The 17,879-nt window shown below is 41.8% G+C and overlaps 2 protein-coding genes across 3 annotated transcripts; one reads left to right on the top strand and one right to left on the bottom strand.

Annotated features, from left to right (window-relative positions):
• Positions 1–3,773: 3,773 nt before the first annotated feature.
• Positions 3,774–12,288, top strand: LOC310870433 (uncharacterized protein). Of its 2 annotated transcripts, none has more exons than XM_083781664.1 (5): positions 3,774–4,182; positions 6,518–6,608; positions 6,744–6,843; positions 7,264–7,510; positions 9,854–12,288. In XM_083781664.1, the coding sequence occupies exons 1-5, from the start codon at positions 3,829–3,831 to the stop codon at positions 11,399–11,401; spliced, it is 2,340 nt and encodes a 779-aa protein (XP_083637790.1). In that variant the 5' UTR covers positions 3,774–3,828; the 3' UTR covers positions 11,402–12,288. The 2 variants fall into 2 exon arrangements, with proteins under 2 accessions (XP_083637790.1, XP_083637789.1); XM_083781663.1 differs by having other exon boundaries at positions 6,711–6,843.
• Positions 12,289–12,387: 99 nt separating this feature from the next.
• mrps14 (mitochondrial ribosomal protein S14) lies at positions 12,388–13,982 on the bottom strand. Its single transcript, XM_083781665.1, has 3 exons — positions 13,900–13,982; positions 13,052–13,216; positions 12,388–12,858 (listed from the first exon to the last, which is right to left on the bottom strand). Exons 1-3 carry the CDS (start codon positions 13,966–13,968, stop codon positions 12,676–12,678), a joined length of 417 nt encoding a protein of 138 aa, XP_083637791.1. The 5' UTR covers positions 13,969–13,982; the 3' UTR covers positions 12,388–12,675.
• Positions 13,983–17,879: the final 3,897 nt, after the last annotated feature.

Below are 17,879 nucleotides of genomic sequence, written 5' to 3'. Positions count from 1 at the left end.
AACACCAAGGCTTTGAGAAGACGTTATAATCAAGTTCAGTGAGGAAAATCGTCTTTACAACATTCCTCTTCAATGCATACAAATTTTCATCTAATTTCTAAAATATATGAAGTAGCAGTAAAGTGGGATGTTTGATTGATTGAAATCTTTATTAACAGTTTGTAGAATTTACAGTACATTTTAAGCACAAACTCAATACAAAGACTGTCAACTGTGAGTGGACGACCCAATTAAGCATTACACTTGTTTACAACAGGGTCCACATTGTTCAATTCATCAAAACATTTAAAGACATACAAACATTTAGATACATACAAATAGACATTTCTCTGTAGGTAAAGAACAGAACAGGAATTCATCATATGGGAAGCAAAAAAAGGGAAAAGATACAATATACAGTGAGGGAAAATGGGGGGGGGGGGATGCAGATTTTACAGAGGCCAGTTTCGAAATGCAGCCATCCGTAGGTGCCCTTTGAGAGCGGTTTTGAAGGAGTCAAGGGATTCACATGTCTTAATGACTGTTGGTAGGGCGTTCCACATTTTGGTGGCATAGGAGCGAAAAGAATTTAGTCCCTTGTTTGTGCCGAATCTGGGTTGTACATGGTTTGTTGCACTCCCTCTGGTAGCTAGCCCAAAGGTCTTTGGCAGGCTAGATTCCCCTATGTAAAATAGGGTTCTTGACTTGGCCTGGCCAGACATATCACTGCATAGATATTAGTCTGGAACTTCAGTGTTGAATAATTATTTCCAAGTGATGGTTACAGTAACAGATTCCAACATCACAGCAAAAACAAAGTCTCACTTTGAATAGTGGGCTCTGATTGGTCACCCACAACTCTGGGTTGAGTGAAATGTAATTCAAACTCCCCCCCCCCTCCCCCCCCCCATCCGTGGCAGATGCTACTGCATTGGTGTCCACATTGCAATAAATGTAGATTTACACCCTGTTAACAACAGTGTAACAGTGATGGGAGCTATTGAGAATGGACATATTGAGCAGTTAAAGACAGTAATGACTGCAATGGTTGTTGAACACACTTAAAACTCCCCTGACAGATAGACGAGGAACAATGTGAGTAAAACCACATGTAGCTACATTATGAGCTCCAACTCCATGCACTGGCAAACATTTTCCACCACTCACTCAGAATGTAAACATTAGGAAACCTGTTTTCTTTGGTGGACTATATTGGTGGGCCTTCACACAAGTACACTAGCATCATACATGTGCATATGCATGCACACGCACGCATGTTTGGGTGACCAGATGTCCCTCTTTGCGTGGGACAGTCCCTAATTTCTAAGAGTTTTCAGGTGTCCCACAAATTGAGACCCTCTCCCACATTGTGACTGACGACGGGCATCAGTGTTCAAAATCTTCAAATGCCCTATAGTCCCCTAATAGTTGGATTTCTGTTGTAATGCTCTCTCATTGTCTTTTTTCCTGCAAGATGTGTTTTTAAGCATGTTAAATAACATGCTAAATATCCCCTAGGCTACAGTACCAAGTCAGGCATATACCAACCAACCATGACCAAAATTAGCATTTTAAAACAAAATGTACGTGAGATGCAGGGGACAGTTTAGGTCTATAGTCACCCTAACACATGAACGCACGTACACTACTACTCCCAAACAAACACTGTTTGACTTTAATTGACAAGTCTGTAGGCTATATGGGAACCATTTGTGTACATGTGACTGTGCTCTGAGCTCATGGCCAAGGTTTGGTGGGCATGTTAACAGTTTTTCTGGCAAAATGGCAGAAAATGTTTTGATAATGTTGAGTAGCAAAGGGGTATCACACAGTAGGCCTACCAGCAAAATAAATGCTTTGCTGTAACACCACCAGTGTTTAAGTGGTAATCTTTTAATGCCACTATTTTACATAGGCCACTACTGAAAATAGTAAGAGCTACCTAAGGCGCATAGTCTAAAGCAACCATAGTGTACATATCCAAATGACAGGTGCAAATAAAACAAGTACCAACTACCAAGACATTATATTTTGCAACACTGCATTATACTGCTGCAGTATTAAAAGGAGGGGCTGCACGGGCATGGTGAGAAATGACATGTATACATACATGTTGATTCAATGCACTTCCTGTTTCAACAGGTTTGGTAAAACATGTATGCAAATAAATTATTCTCACTCACTGCGAATTAAGATACTATCAACACAGTTCAGATTGTTACATTGGACAAATAATCCACTGGTCATGTACAGTAGATCAACATAACCTAACTGAAACAACAGTAGATCATTCTAATGGCCAGGATTCAATGTCCTGTACAGTGGAAACTGCTGTATCTTTTACTCATGTGTTCAAACACCTTACAAGAGCCTCGTATTTTGATGCTACATCCATCCTCAGCTAAATAGCTCCACCTGGTGGCACTTTCCTAAAACCAGAAAATTTGTAAACAAGCATTCTACACCCAGATTTTGACAACTTTATTGCCTCCTGCTTGATGTGACTCAGAAATCTTTTAAAATCAGTTATGGTGAAGATAGACAGATACATTTGTGTTCATATGGCAGTGCAAGTTTATGCAATAGCACCCAGCTGCGATATGTGCCATGTCATTGTTATGCAAATGTCCTACTCCTTCACTGTCACTTTATGTCAGTGGTCGATTGAATGGATTTCTTGTAATGTTTGTCAGGTTGAAATAGTACGCATAATTGCTAGCATTTATTGCTAGCATAAATGCTAGTAAAGTAGTAGGCCTAAGCCTGATAAAAGTATAAAACTCCCCAAATTCACCAGAACACAGACAGACTTATTAAAAATGACTAAACCAGAGAGAGGACAATCAGTATTTGATCAGATATTCCCCAACTACCCCCTTGGTCTTGGGAGTTCTCAAGATAATATTAGGTCATGTCATCTATTCTGCACATTCTGAATAGTCAGTTACTCTAGTATGTTGCAAGTTATTATTGGTGTGAATGAAGAAAGATGGGAGATCAACCAAAACCCTGGCGAACCACTATGGTTCGCCAGTGGAACTGGCCCTCTGGTATACTGCACGGACCACCATAATACTACAAGTCCCACAATGCACTGTGAGCGCATTGTCACGTATCGAGGGCCCGCAAGCGCAAGCATGCGTCTTCTCTCCACTATTGATCAGCAGTGAAAGTATATCACTTGTGGTCAACTTTCAGCTACCCCTCTCCTCCAAAAATGGCCCGTGTGTTGAAACACAGTCCGGCCCTCGACTTGTACCAATTTCTTTATTTTGGCCCACTGTGTATTTGAGTTTGACATCCCTGGCCTATATCACAAGTAACTACGGTATGTGTAATATCCACATAGCAGCACGTTACAGCAGCAGCACGTTGTGATCATAGTTGTGATGTAGAATGTTTGAATGTTGTTGCGTATTCTCCCCCAGGACAATAGGGGGTGATGTGCACGTGTTTATGGTTGCAGAATGCAAAGCAAACACGACCGAGACGAAGAAGTCGTCAGTGTTGCCATGTCCGCTTATTATAAGCGACTTTGTTGCTTGTAAATATTGGTATTTGCGGGTTGCGTTACTTTTTTTGGCTTATTCCAAAAGTGTAGTGCTTATTTAGGGTTTGTTTCATAATGTTGTTTAAATTAGTGATTCTCCAAGATTATCATGTTTCAAGGACCCCCAAAATAATTATGTATTTGTCTGCAGACCCACATCTGAAAATATTTTATACCAGAGCCTACTCTATGCTTGTTTCTCTCGCAAAACATGGCAACACTGGAAGTCGTGTGTCTCCGCCATTTTCTGAAATCCAAGAGGAAGAAGAATTCTCATCGGAGAAAATAGAAAACAAATCATGCGTTGCGTGGTCGCGGGCTGCGGTAACTTTCCTAAAAGATTTCACATACACCAAACGCCCTTCCACTGTTTCCCCAAAAACCCAGAACTTTGCAAGCGATGGCTGCTCGCTGTTCGCTACCCGGGCTACAGCCCCAACACCGCGATCGACTTCACACAGCTGCGCTGGTTACGTGTGTGCAGCAAACACTTCGCGAGGAGCGACTACCCTGAAACGGCAGCCTACAAACCGCATCTGAAACCCGGCTCTGTTCCCAGCGTGTTCCCGTGGTCCACCACAGAGAACACCGGCTCCGAGGCTACGGACGATCATGCCGCCACGGCGAGCTCATCGTCCGCTGGACCACCGCAGGTAAGGACGGGTCGTGCAGTGCTGAGACAGAGACAGTGAGACTGAGATAGATGTTTCTCTTGCCCCTCACGATACCCTACGTAAAGTTTCTGACATTTTAATGCAAAGTCATCCAAATGTCAGAAAACTTTACGTAGGGTACCGAGTAGCCCCTCTCGGAACCCTCCATAAAGCTTTTCTGAAATTTTGATGAGTTTTATGTAGGGTCCCTGTTCATAACTATATTTTCGTATGGGAATTTTGGAACGCGGACATAAATATGCTCGCTAAGATCGTATCTGCGGCGTTTGACGGCTTTTTTTTGTTTGAGTTATTCTGAATTCGTGAACTATAAGTACCTATACATCCCGCTGCGAATATCTCCTGTTGCGCAGAAGCCGTTAAGTATTTTTAATCTATGTTTGACCGATTTGGTCGCTTTGATTCTTCTTGTTTGTTTACCGTTTATTGTACCGCCTCCCGGTGTGCGGTTGGCTTGTGCGGCTACGTCCCTGCCTCTGATCTGCTCTGTCATAGCTATAGCGCCACTGAGAGTGAGAGTGAGATATAGATATATATAAATATATATCTCACTCTCATACACACATAAATGGGGCCAAATACATATGATCAAATGAGGCTTGAAAAATATTAGGGGTCAAGGGGCCCCTAATATTTTTTACAATTGCTACAAAACCTGCGGACCTGCAGTCCCAAAAAATGGAAGGGTAAATGTAGGTCTGATAATGATCATGTAGGCCTACTGACATTATTTACCATTCAACAGCATACACGTTCTCATACTATTTGTGGATAAGGGTTAAACTTATTGTACCTACTGTACCATATATTCTGACTGAGCGATTCTGTGGTTTAAATGGCTCCCAATGACTAACCCTAACCCTGTATTTTCGAGGAGAGACTACTTACTTACTTTTCACTTGACTGTTTAGTGACTGATTCAATTAATCCAAATTATGTCGCTCATTTAACAACCTTTTTTAGAATGATGTACAGGGATTGACCCGAAGGTCAAAGAGGCACTTGCCTGTCAGGCAAGTACAGGCCATGTTCTACTTGCTTACAGGTCATCATGCCCACAAGCCCGTTAAGTAAATTGCCGTTATCAGTAATGTAAATAGGTTTTCAATGTAATGAGTCCCAGGATGCAGGGATGGTCTTTTAGATGAGTCCCAGGGACATTTTATGAGTCCCACTTCAACTTATATTCGTGAGAAGAATAAATTATTATTAACTAAAGCTAGCAAAATAAACTAGAATAAAAAACAGTACAGTAGTACAGTAGTGCATCCTGTGGATGCAGAGGTAAATAAACTGTGTTTTGGGATGCAAAATGAACCCTATTGTAATCTTTGCGTTATAAAATGATAGCTCAAATTTGAACCAGTGTTCATTTGACCACTTATTTCAATTTTCAACTTACATGCTTGAAAAGTTTCCTCTAACTCAGACTGTTCCAGTTGAAAAATATTGATTTTTTTAGTTAAAGTCACAGGAATGAACAATCAAGTCATGACACAAAAGTAAACACACGAGAGAGAGACAGAGCTCTGGCCATGTCTAGGTGTTTATAGACAGATATTGTGTAGTGTTTTAGAAAACTAAAGTCTGTTGTGTCCCCACTCAAACAACGCACTTGCCCGGTCGGGCAACCGAAAGGCATGCTTTTGGGGTGCCCGAAAGTTTTATTTATTTGCCACAGGCAATTGGGTGTGTACCAACAAGGGATAATCTTAATGCACACTGTGAGTCTCTGACAAGGCGAAGCAGGGCTTAAAAAAACCCCGCTGCCTAATGGTAGCATGTATCTTGAATGCCTTGTGTTCTGCGACAGGGTTGTGGTGCATAATTGTCTGGGAAGAATAGGAACGACTACAGTTTAAATTGTTGAAGATAATACAAAACTGGCTTGGTTTGTGCAGGTTTGGGGCGGCTGTTTACCACTGACATGCTGGCCAGCAGCTTTTTGTTTTGGGAATGTTTTGAAAATAGAGGATTTACGTGCTCAAAAACTTGTTGCAACACATTCTTTGCTTGTAGGTTGTCTACTTTTGAATGGCTGAAGTATAAAATCCTTAATAAATGGTTATCTTGGGGCACCCACTGGCCTATAGTGGTCCAGGCGCATACAACATATAGGTGCATGCCTGACAGCGTGTCGCATGTTTGAGTCCCGGTCCCGACGACCTTTGCTGCGTGTCATTTCCAGTCTCTCTCTTCCTGTTTCCTGTCTCTCTTCACTGTGTCCTATCATTTAAGGTAGAAAAGCCAAAAGAATATAAAAAAAAAGGTTTTATGGCTGTTTTATTCCCATTCTTTGAACTCTTTTCTGTAGGAGACCGCAGATGTTGGATGCCAATGTGATTCCCTTGACATGTGTAGTTGTTCAACTTCTCATCCCAATGAGCTGATGTTGAATTCAAAGGGTAAGATCCTTTTACACATGTGAGATTCTTTTGTGGGCCTAAAATATATCGGGTTAAATGATAATCAACAGAGTAATTCATCATTGGACTAATTCTGAACAGTATATATTTTCCATTTTGTTTGTTCTCATCCAGCCATCCAGGTGATGCCAGAACAATGTATGGTCTCAACAGATCATTCATATGCTGTCACATTAGAACGGGGTCAGGAACAAGAAGATTTAAACAAGGAAAAGTAAGTCCCCCACAGGAACAAAACTCTATAGCAATGGTTATCAGAATGTATAGCTTTTAACAGTTTTGACCAACAAATATAACCTTTAACTGTACAATGTTTAACAAACATTCAAAGAGTCATTAATTTACGTAACATTTGAATTTGAAAACCTAACACCGGGGCTCCACCAGGCGCGTCAGCATCGCGTCTCCGTCACCGCCAGGGAATGTTGCCTTTTTAATCAATGAAGGGTGGCTCCACTGCCCGCGTTGCGTTGCGTGACTGCATTAAAATTGCCCCGTTCCTTTTTTGACGTACGCGACGGAGACGCAACGCGCCCGGCGGAGCCCCACCGTAACAGTTGAGCCATTTAAAAGCTATATTTATGATCTATGGACCATTTTAACCATCACTTGTACTTTTCCATATTACTTTCAGAATGCAACATCTGCCAATGAGAGGCAAGTATTTGTATGTGGTGGATGAAGACTGCCTGGAGCACAACTGCCCATTGTGTGGCAGCAGCTGTAGGTTGGAGAAGATCCTACATGGCTCCCTTCTGATCATCACCCAGCAGTGCCCACAGTGTGAATACTGCAACCAGTGGAAAAACCAGCCACATTCGTACTCCCCAACAGCCGATGGCCAGGAACAGGCGGTGTGTCCTGAATTAACTGGACAACAAGTAAGAATTGTACCATGTAAATAATGTGGAATAGAGAGAGCATCCACTAGACACTTAAAAGACTGCAGATTAGTTATTGGAGGGAAATGCAGCAACACAGCAGCACTGCAGAAACACAAGAGGTACAGGTAAAAGTCAAGAACCAAGATAAATAAGAACAGAAATAGATTAAATCAAATACTTTGTACCAGTAAGACGCCTGAGGGTGAGAAGCGAAAGTGCTGAAATAACAGAGCTTCTTAATTCGTCACAGTTGAGAAGCAGGAGTTAAACTATTAATCTGGTGTCAGTGAGGTCAGACGGTACGGTGTAATATGAGTGCTAATTAGTAAGGCCAGGCGGGGCCTCGAGCCACCCCAGTTCGGGCCCAGGTAGGGCCAGACCTTTATCTCCGTCCCTGTTGAGAACTCTATTCTTCGCCGTCACTGTTAGCCACTGGTCGGATTTCGAATCGATTACTGTGGTGTCCACTTGATCGTTACCGATGTATGTCTCCAGCTTGACTGTTTATAAAGACATGACTGGTAGAGGTTACATTTTGAATGCAGCCCCATCAGTGTGTCTGAGTTTTGCCAGTGACTGTACGTTGTGACCCAGCAGGACCTCAGCTGTTTTCTGGAAGCATGTACCCATAGTTCATCCTTAGAGTCTTCTATTTTGATCTTCAGTACAAGTCTGTATTTAAAGTCTGGAAAGGTTTTGTCTACAAGTTTCTTGGGACACGCCTTGTATATTATGCAGTTGTCCTGTTGACAACTGCATACAATGTCGACAACCTTTGCGTATACCATATGGAGACGTGATGTCACGATGTGTGACCATATATGGAAACGTAGGTGACTAGACGTGATGTTATGATCTGTGACCATATATGGAGGCGTGACTAACGAACTGACGGGAAATGCACGATTTCATAGTAAACTGACCTGCGGTCACAATTAACATTTTAAAATACTCTGATGGCCCTAGATATCTACACTGAGTGAGTAAACCGTATATCAATACATTTATATTTGTAAATTGCTATACATTTGTTAAAGGTGATATAGACAAGTTTTCAGCCATAATGTAAAATATATATAAATGTATTATTTTGGCCTTTTCCCCCTGTATCTTTCCCTATGTTATGATGCTGAGGTGTTCTCCTGCAACAGCACACTCCCCCTTTCCCCCCATCGCTGAATGCGCTGTTTATATCCACTACAGTTTACTACTCGGACGTCGGAGGGGATTTAAACTTTTAGCCAATTGCAGCGCGAGGCTGTGACGGTGTGTTCAACCCAGCACTGCAGTATTATAATGAAGACGCGATGCGATTTCAATTGCAATGTATAATATTATCCCCATATCTTAGTTTCACTAACATTGTTCATGTGAAATAGTATGTTTATGATTTAATATGTAAGCCTATTGAAATTATGAGAATCGCTATGTATAGTGCATGGTTGGGTGGTGTGAAACTGAACAACACCAGCAGCAATAAGCACCCCACAGAACTCAGGATCGTTAGTCACAGAACAACTCAGACCCCAATAAAATCTCCTCTTTAGGCCTACATCAATATCGTTCTCGTTCATGTGGAGTGGGTTGTATGTGCTTTTGTTGAAATGGTGGAAGTGGAAGTGAGTAATAGTATTTCACCCTGCACCGCCGCGGCGACTGACTGCCTGCCTGCCGGCCGGCTTGAAGCATGCATTCAACCCGTGCTCGCCAACGGTGACAGGCCGCCGCGGATCATCATAGCGATTTTTCTTCATTGCAATGAATAACCGTGTTCAGAGTAGTTCACATGAATGAACGATGCTGTAGTGGCATGGGGCATTTGAGGGGCAATATGTTTTATATGCACGATTACAAATAAAAGAGAATTGAATTGAGAACCAGTGAGTCTCCTCTACTTCCTACTTCCTCATTTGCGGGACTCTGTGTGATATTGCGATTATGCTACAGTTACCCTTAAAAAAACATGTCAACTCAATGTCATTGTTGTAACTAAGATATCGATAGAAATTCATAATTTTGTAATGTCATATTTAGCCATACGAGCGCAATATCCATAGCGTCCGTCCCAGCAGCAACAACAATCCCATAGCCTGAAGTGACCTGGCTCAGCCAATAGAATGAGGGGGGGAGGGGGGTGGAGCTAGATATGCATTTGTTTGGAAACACTCACTCACTTCTGTGTACAAACACTGGAAACTTGTCTATATCACCTTTAACCCATTTAGACCTGAGGACTATTTTAAACACAACCTTTATATCATTATATACAGTATACATATATGAAATGCAAAGGTGCCTGTAATTAGCTTTAATGCAAGCTTTAATTCCTATCCTTCACAGGCAGTGTTCTCAGGTGACACCCCAGGCTGCAGCGGTGTTCCACAGCTAATTACTGAAATTACATTTAGTGATGCAAGTGACTCCCCGGATGAGCGAGGAGAAAACAGACTGGTGGCTGGTGGAGAGCACCATTCGGACAGCATGTGGGGTCCCCCGGAGCAACACAACACTGACAGCGACTGTACGGACAATGACTCGGACACAGAAGAGGGCGCACAAGTCGGCATAGAATTATGCCAAATTTGCCCAGATTGTGGAACATCTTTCAACATTCTCATGCCGCACACGTGCGAGCACAAAATCAAGCCCTATTATTGTAATGTGTGTGGCAGGAGATTTGCCAGGAAGCCTCATCTAAAAGCTCACAGTAAGATCCACAAGGGAGGCTTCAAGCATGTGTGCAAGTTCTGCCTCTCGACCTTCAAACGGACGCAAGACAAACTTGCACACGAGCAGAGCCATCCCCCTGCGAAGAGGCCCTATCAGTGTCCTGACTGTCCACAGGTGTTTTCCAGGAGCAAAGAGCGCAATGACCACCTGTTGAGTCACAGTGGTCCAAATCCAAAGAAGCAAATTTGTTACATATGCAATATGGAATTTACCAACACCAGTGCGCTGCAGAGGCACATGGCAACCCACACGGAAGCAAAGCAGTTTGTATGTGACTTGTGTGGCCGTTCATTCAAGCAGTCAGGCCACCTCAAATCCCACATGCGCGTCCATACAGGGGTCAAACCCTTCCGGTGTCAGTACTGTGATAAGAGCTTTAATCACAATGTTAGCCTTAAGAGTCACATGCAACGTTATCATGGACAAGTCATTGACCCAGGGATGAAAGTGCACATTTGTCACATGTGCAACATGGACTTTCCCACTAATAGTGCACTGGAGAGACATGTGGTTCTGCACACGGGGGCAAAGCGGTTTGTATGCGAGTTATGTCAGCGATCATTCAGCCAGGCAAGCCATCGCAAATCCCACATGCGCATCCACACGGGAGAGAAACCCTATCAGTGTCCGCACTGTAATAAGGGCTTTAATCACAATGTTGGCCTGAAGAGTCACATCCAGCGTTACCATGGACAAGTCCCTGATTCTGGGATGAAAGTGCAGCTGGAGAAGCCAAGAAGGAATGAGTCTGAGGTGGACACAGATGAGACGAATGAAATGGACAACGTTGCTGTTCATATGGTAGAGGCTGCTGGAAGTAAAGACACATGGTGCAACCTTTTGGATGTTGATGATGAAGACGACAAGAGGGGTACAAAAGCATGGAAAAATAGGTTTGTGGGTAGACCTAAAGGAAAGCCTAAGAATAATGCAGTGGTAAGCTGGGCTGAAATGGAGGGCAGCAGTGATTCTGCCTCTGACTCAGCAGATGAGGAAGAGGAGGCGAGGGCAATCAAGAAAATGAAAAAGACCACCTGGAGATCTAAAGGAAGACCAAAGAATCCACCGGGTGGGAGAACCAAGAAAAAGGTTGGGGCCCAAACGTATAAGGGCACAGGGGGACGTAGGGGAAGGCAAAAGAAGAATGCATTGGTCTGACTGTCCTGTAAATCACTGTTGCCCATTTGTGGGTCGCAGCCACATTTTTATGGGTCCCTTTATTTTCTTATTATTTCAAAAACATTAGTAAAAAGAAACATGCCCAAAAAAAGCAAAACAAATAATATGAATTAAAAACAAAATTCAATGATTCCCCCCCCCCCCCCCCCCCAGTAATTTCATGAAGAATACTCTAAGAAATTCCATAAATTAGAACAAATATTTAAGAAAGTGAAAATAGCCAATCTACAAGCTCACAACGCGTCGCGAAGTGACTGTTGTGTCTTGTGAGCTTGTAGATCTGCTATTTTCACTAGTTTGGGCCCCGATTATCTAATTTCGGTTTTGGGTCACAGGCTAAAAGGTTTGCGAACCAATGCTGTAAATGAAGGTGTGTGACAGGTTAAAAAGTCTTGACTATTCTGGCAGGCGACTGGAACAATAATAGAATGGTCAAAGAGGTTTTTGATGATCTGACACATGTAGACTATGATCCTCTAAATGAGACTGCCTTTTAATGACAGGACGAGTATCGGTTTGTAATGCATTTATTTTGGGGTCAGAAATTAATACAAATGGACTGTCAAATGGCTGTGTTGTCTATTCTTATTGCATTTGTTTTCCTCAACAAAATGACATGAACATTGTTGCAAAAAACATACAAATGGACTGTGTCAAATGGCTGTGTTGTCTATTCTTATTGCATTTGTTTTCCTTCTTGTTGCAAAAAACATGTTTATATTACTCCTAAACATTTTGCCAAACATCACACACTCCTATCCTCCTGGTGGAGACCTGTGCCCAGAAGGGCACTTTTTCTAGTTTTGATCTGAAACAATAGTTTGAATGTCAATTACAACATTTCAAATGATGCCTAATAGGGAGGTACTGAAACATCCTATCGCATGTGTACATTTCAATGGATATAATACAACATACTACATGAGCCAGATATTCTGTACATCAAGGGACACTACAGACAGAAGTAATTCACACGTTTGTTTTATTCATACAATCCATTTATATTTTTGTTTGAGCTCTACTCGTTTTCATACAGCAATATATACAGTGTGTAATGTACTGCCAGTATTGTAGATGGATGTGAATGCATACATTTGTCATACTGGTAAACGCAAAGCCATCCAACCATTGATGGAACATTTTAATTGCCCCAAAGGGAGATTTGTATTTGATTTTGATCATGTCTTGTATTTGAAATGACCAGACACAAACTGGCTGTCCACAAATTGGCTATCCATTTCCATCGTTCCATATCACCACCTGGCCCTCTGGATCCCAGACATCTGATTGTGGTCGGCGAGGTGACGGAATACAATTCGGCTGAGTCGCCACCTGATCTTGACCCCCCGGGGTCGAGAGGTCATCACACACCGGTTGCGTATCCGGACAGGGCAGCTGTCTCTGGGTAACGCATGGATTTCTTTGTCTGCCACTGACTACAAACCAAAGACAAAAATACACAGCAGAGTAAAGTTACTTATGTTATCCTACAGATTGTATCGATTATTAAGTGACTGTCACATCCTCTTGACAAAGAAAGGTTTCTTGTAGTGTGAACAGCATAATGAGAATAAACAACATGCCTACTGACTAATAATCTAACGGTGTTAATAGGTAATTGTATCCTACCTGAAGCTCTTTGGGCAGGATGGTGTTCTTCCTCAATGCATTTATACGAAGCCTTTCATCTGCATAGTCAAATGCCATCTGTCGTCTCTTGACATCCCGTACCATCCTCCAGTCGACATAGTAACCCCTCACCTGCTCCGTCGCAGCCCAGCAGCTCCGCAGCGCCTGCAGTCACAATCATTAAGGGTAAGGGCATGCGTAGGTCAGTGGTTTTCAACGTTTTTTCCCTATAAAGGCCGATTATTTATTCTGCATTTGAGCCACGATCCACCATGTGATGACACGTATCCAGTCTCAGGCCCAAGACTGAAGAATATTTTGTTGAGAGATAACCAGCAAACGATCAAAAATAATTCTACATTCTCTAATTGTGTAGACTTCTTGTAAATGAAATTATGCAGATAACAATCTAACTATTGAGATTGTAATATGAAACCAAATGGACTCTTACTTTGTTTCAATTTACACTCTAAATAGTTAAAGATCTATAAGGGTTACCAACTAACTCCATTTAGCTGGGGACCCCCTCCAGGACCACTGGTGGTCCACGGATCATTGGTTGAGAGCCACTGTGTTAGGTCATTAGCAGCACTGACTGGACAAGACAATAAGCACGTATGGAACATAGAACACAATAATTTTACTAAATAACATGTTTTCTGCCAGAAAACCTGTGTTATCGAATACATGCAGTGTCTAGTAGCCTAATCTAGAACTAGGAATCGGATGTTACTCTGCAATATAATTCATTTACTGATCTAACAGTCAACCCTGTCGGTGGGCTTACTTGATTGATATTTACTGTGTTCAGATGTTAATTTTGAATCGATATATATGCACACAATTACCTGTTTTGGTGCACAAAATGACGAATAAAGGGCATTTAGCCCGGTACATGCTATCCTGCAGGACGCCATGTTGGATTTATTTCCCCTCAATGTCCATTGTCCAGGGAACGTCGCCACCTAGCGATTGGGAGTAGTGATTATTTTGAAGGTTTTGACACCGCACCTCCTGGATGTAACAAGAACTCAACTTTAGGTATTTTAATCGCTAAGAAAATACCAACGGTCGGGACGTTTGACGGTTTGAGTCGATCTAAACTGGTAAGTTGTCGGAAGGCACCGGCGTAGACCATATAGCTTGTGTCCGCTCATGTCATCGTGATGACGACGCCATGATATCAGTTTCCGAATACGGTGCATATGATGTCAGCCCCACATGGAAAATGATTTGTGTTAAATCTAGGCTACCACAAATACCATAACCTTACCTTTATTTATAGCACATTTAAAAACAACGTTGTACCAAAGTGCTTTACAGTAAAACATTAAAACACAACTTTTTTGATTGATTGATTGAAATATTTATTAACAGTTTGTAGAATTTACAGTACATTTTAAGCACAAACTCAATACAAAGACTGTTAACTGTGAGTGGACGACCCAATTAAGCATTACACTTGTTTACAACAGGGTCCACATTGTTCAATTCATCAAAACATTTAGAGACATACAAATAGACACTTCTATGTAGTTAAAGAACAGAACAGGAATTCATCATAAAGGAAGCAAAAAGGGAAAAGATACATATACAGTGAGGGGAAATGGGGCGGGGGGGGGGGATTCAGATTTTACTTCATGTCACAATAAGGAATGAACAACCATACACTTTGCTCAGAGTTACAGTCAGTCATCATTGGCTGCTAAATCTCATACACGAATTGATAAGTAAAATGCACGTATTCCACGTAATAAGAAACACTTCAAGTTCATGCCAAAGATTGAGGTTCAAAGTACAAAGGCAAAAGGCATTGATAAAGCCAGCAAAACAATATTGAAAAATGAAAATTATCAATACATAGGCCTACAGCAGAGCAGCTTTTGCAATATAATTTTCATATAGTCATGTTGCTAAGGCAGTGTTTGCACATTGATTCACTTTTGTAATGGGACTGTATTCAGTGTATGGAGATGTGTAGGCTACACGTCTCATCGGTTCACCTCATTGATAACAATAACACACGATTTTACTAATGTACTGACTGTAGAAGCCAATTCACTGTGTTTTTTTATTATTATTTCTGTTATTATTTAGCCTAGAATATTCTGAATATAATTGGTTAATTGGGTTAGTGGGTTGGGCACAGACGGGCATGCCTCCAGGCCTAGGGGTTAATTATGGACAGCCTGTGGGGGGAATTCATGCACCTTGTGGATACATGGTTTTTACCAGCAACATGGAAGATGTTTGTACCATGCATTTTACTTGAAATAAACGCAAAGCAAACTGAAAGTAACAAGTGGACAATGAAGTTCTTCCTAACTGCGTAGGCCTACACCTAAACCCATAGAATGGGTGCATCAGTGAGTTTGTTATGGAAAAGGTTGAAAGCTGACAAACTAGCACTTACACTGACATATCATGCCAGTCGAAAGCAAAGTAGCAAACAGTGCTTCTGAGGTGGTGCATTTTGTTTAAACCCGGTGCTTTTTCATCAAATGTATGTAATATAATTGGTTTATGAAATTAATTCAGAGGTACTAAGTATAGTGGTATACTGAGGTAGCAATCATTTTGCTATGTGTCCTGCAGAGGGCATCATTGCTATGCGAACGGTTTTGATTGTTAAAGCCCTGATAGTCTGTCTTATATTATGGAAATGACCAGTAGTGTTTCTGTCAGTCACTCTGGTTTGATTCTGGCTGGCTGTACATAGTTTTTGATGAGCAAATATGTTATACTTGTTTCAAAAGATTTCTCAAATCATTGTAAATAATAATAGCCTTACATTCAATTGCCATGCATATTTCTGGTGGTAGGCTATACTGAAAACTCTTAAATTGCCAAAAGGATGCCCTCAAGAGAGTTGATGGAGGATCTAGGAGGGTCCTATCTGAGGATCTGAGGTTGCACACAGGCTTATGGGGTTCCAGAACGTCTGTGATGTAACTGGGAGCTATAGTCCATGCAGAGTTTTAAAAGTGATCAATAAAGGGGATGCTGACCCGGTGACCCCCCTTGCACACATGTCATTCATCCTCTCTGCCCTTGTTTTCTTGTATGTATTCACTTACCTGTCTAATTGAAGCAAAAAGTGAATCTGCCATCGTTTCCTTTCAATTGAATCGGAATAAGCCTATATATAGCATACCCTATAGTATAGTATAGAATAGATCATTATGCTCCAGTCCTGGTATTTAGTATGTTGATGGCATATAGGGTACTCTATGAAATATGGACAGTGATAAGCACATTTGGCCATGGAAAGGAAGCCATGCACATCTGGTGGTGAAAGATAAAACTGCTCACGTTTTAGCTGTAAAGACCCCTGCTGTTGCTGGCACAGTATCTGACAATCTCCCACAGACAACCACAAAAATGAAGCTATTTGTTCAGCTTTGTATGAGGATTTTGTTGTAAAATGAAGGTCAATGTTTTTTGGTTTGTTTTTTCATGTGATGCATGGATGGAAAGCAGCTAAACTGAAAACTGATACGTTCAAGTGCATTTCAATTCAATGCAATTCATAATTGATTTGTTTTTTTTAGAACCAGCAGAGACTACACATACCATTCATGTAAATTTTAAGATGGTATGGTATGTTACAGGCAAAAGGGAATGTGCTTTTTAGTTGCCAGTTTCCACTATAGGGACGGCTTGGTGAATTCAATTCTTGCAGTACCCACATGAACCCTTGCGTCCCAATTCTGGGGTGAACATTAGGCGAAAATGGCAAGAGATTTTCTATACTAGAGGATAAAAGCAGTGGACCTAGTATAGACCACTGTGTCAACTAAGAATGATCAATCTGAATCAGTGTAGCGCAATATTGAATTTGCCCAGTTCAGTCTGTTCATAAAGCTGAAACAATGGGATAGAATTCTAAAATGAGCTAGTATCCATCATTAGAGGCATCTGAAGGTTACTAATGTGACCCCCTCTTCCCAAAAAGGGGGGAAAACTCACTCACTTTATCTGCACAAGACGCTGGGGGGAAAGTGAAAATTATTATTATAATTATTTGCTGGATGCCTAGCCAGCTGGCCAGCATTCCCCTGGTGGCGTTTGTGCCAGAAGTCTATTTCAGTACCAAACTACTTGTATTCTGCTTGTTTGTACAAGTCACAACTTAACGTCCAGTCAGCTAGAAAGTAGTCGAAAAGTTGTTTCTGCACAGCAATGTGTTGAGGGAGGCCCAGCTGTTCTCTCTGTGTGTGTGTGTGTGTGTGTGTGTGTGTGTGTGTGTGTGTGTGTGTGTGTGTGTGTGCGTGTGCGTGTGCGTGTGCATGCGAGAGAGAGAGAGAGAGAGAGAGAGAGAGAGAGAGAGAGAGAGAGAGAGAGAGAGAGAGAGAGAGAGAGAGAAATTGCATTTCATTGGGCTGTCTGTTGACTGTCTACCTTTCCAGCTAAGTGGACTGGAAGGATAGCCAGACCCACAGGACTTGTGGGTCATATGGGGTGATGTTCTCAAACTTTCTGTCTGTCTTTTATGCATTTGGATGATAGATCGATGTGATTTGAATTTTATGTTATTAGGTGGAGAAAAACAAATGTACAGAATTTCTGTTCCAGCTAAAGACTATCTTTTTAAAAGCCCTGGGTAACTGGGTTACATCATGACATTAACAGAGCTCCTGGCCTGCTGTGCGTCCGTGCATCACAGTTTTACCTTCAACATTCATCGACTGCAGTGCTAAAATCCGAGTGTGTAAAAAAATCAGGATGTTATACTGTGTACCATTTACCAAAATACTCCTTCCATGTACCCATTTCCCTGCAATTTAACACAGGGGTTTTCATACTGTTTCTCAGGGGACCCACATTT

This window comes from Protomyctophum parallelum, assembly GCF_964188405.1.
Source record: "Protomyctophum parallelum genome assembly, chromosome: 14".
NCBI lineage: Eukaryota > Metazoa > Chordata > Actinopteri > Myctophiformes > Myctophidae > Protomyctophum > Protomyctophum parallelum.
This window is presented reverse-complemented; position numbering and strand designations above follow the sequence as displayed.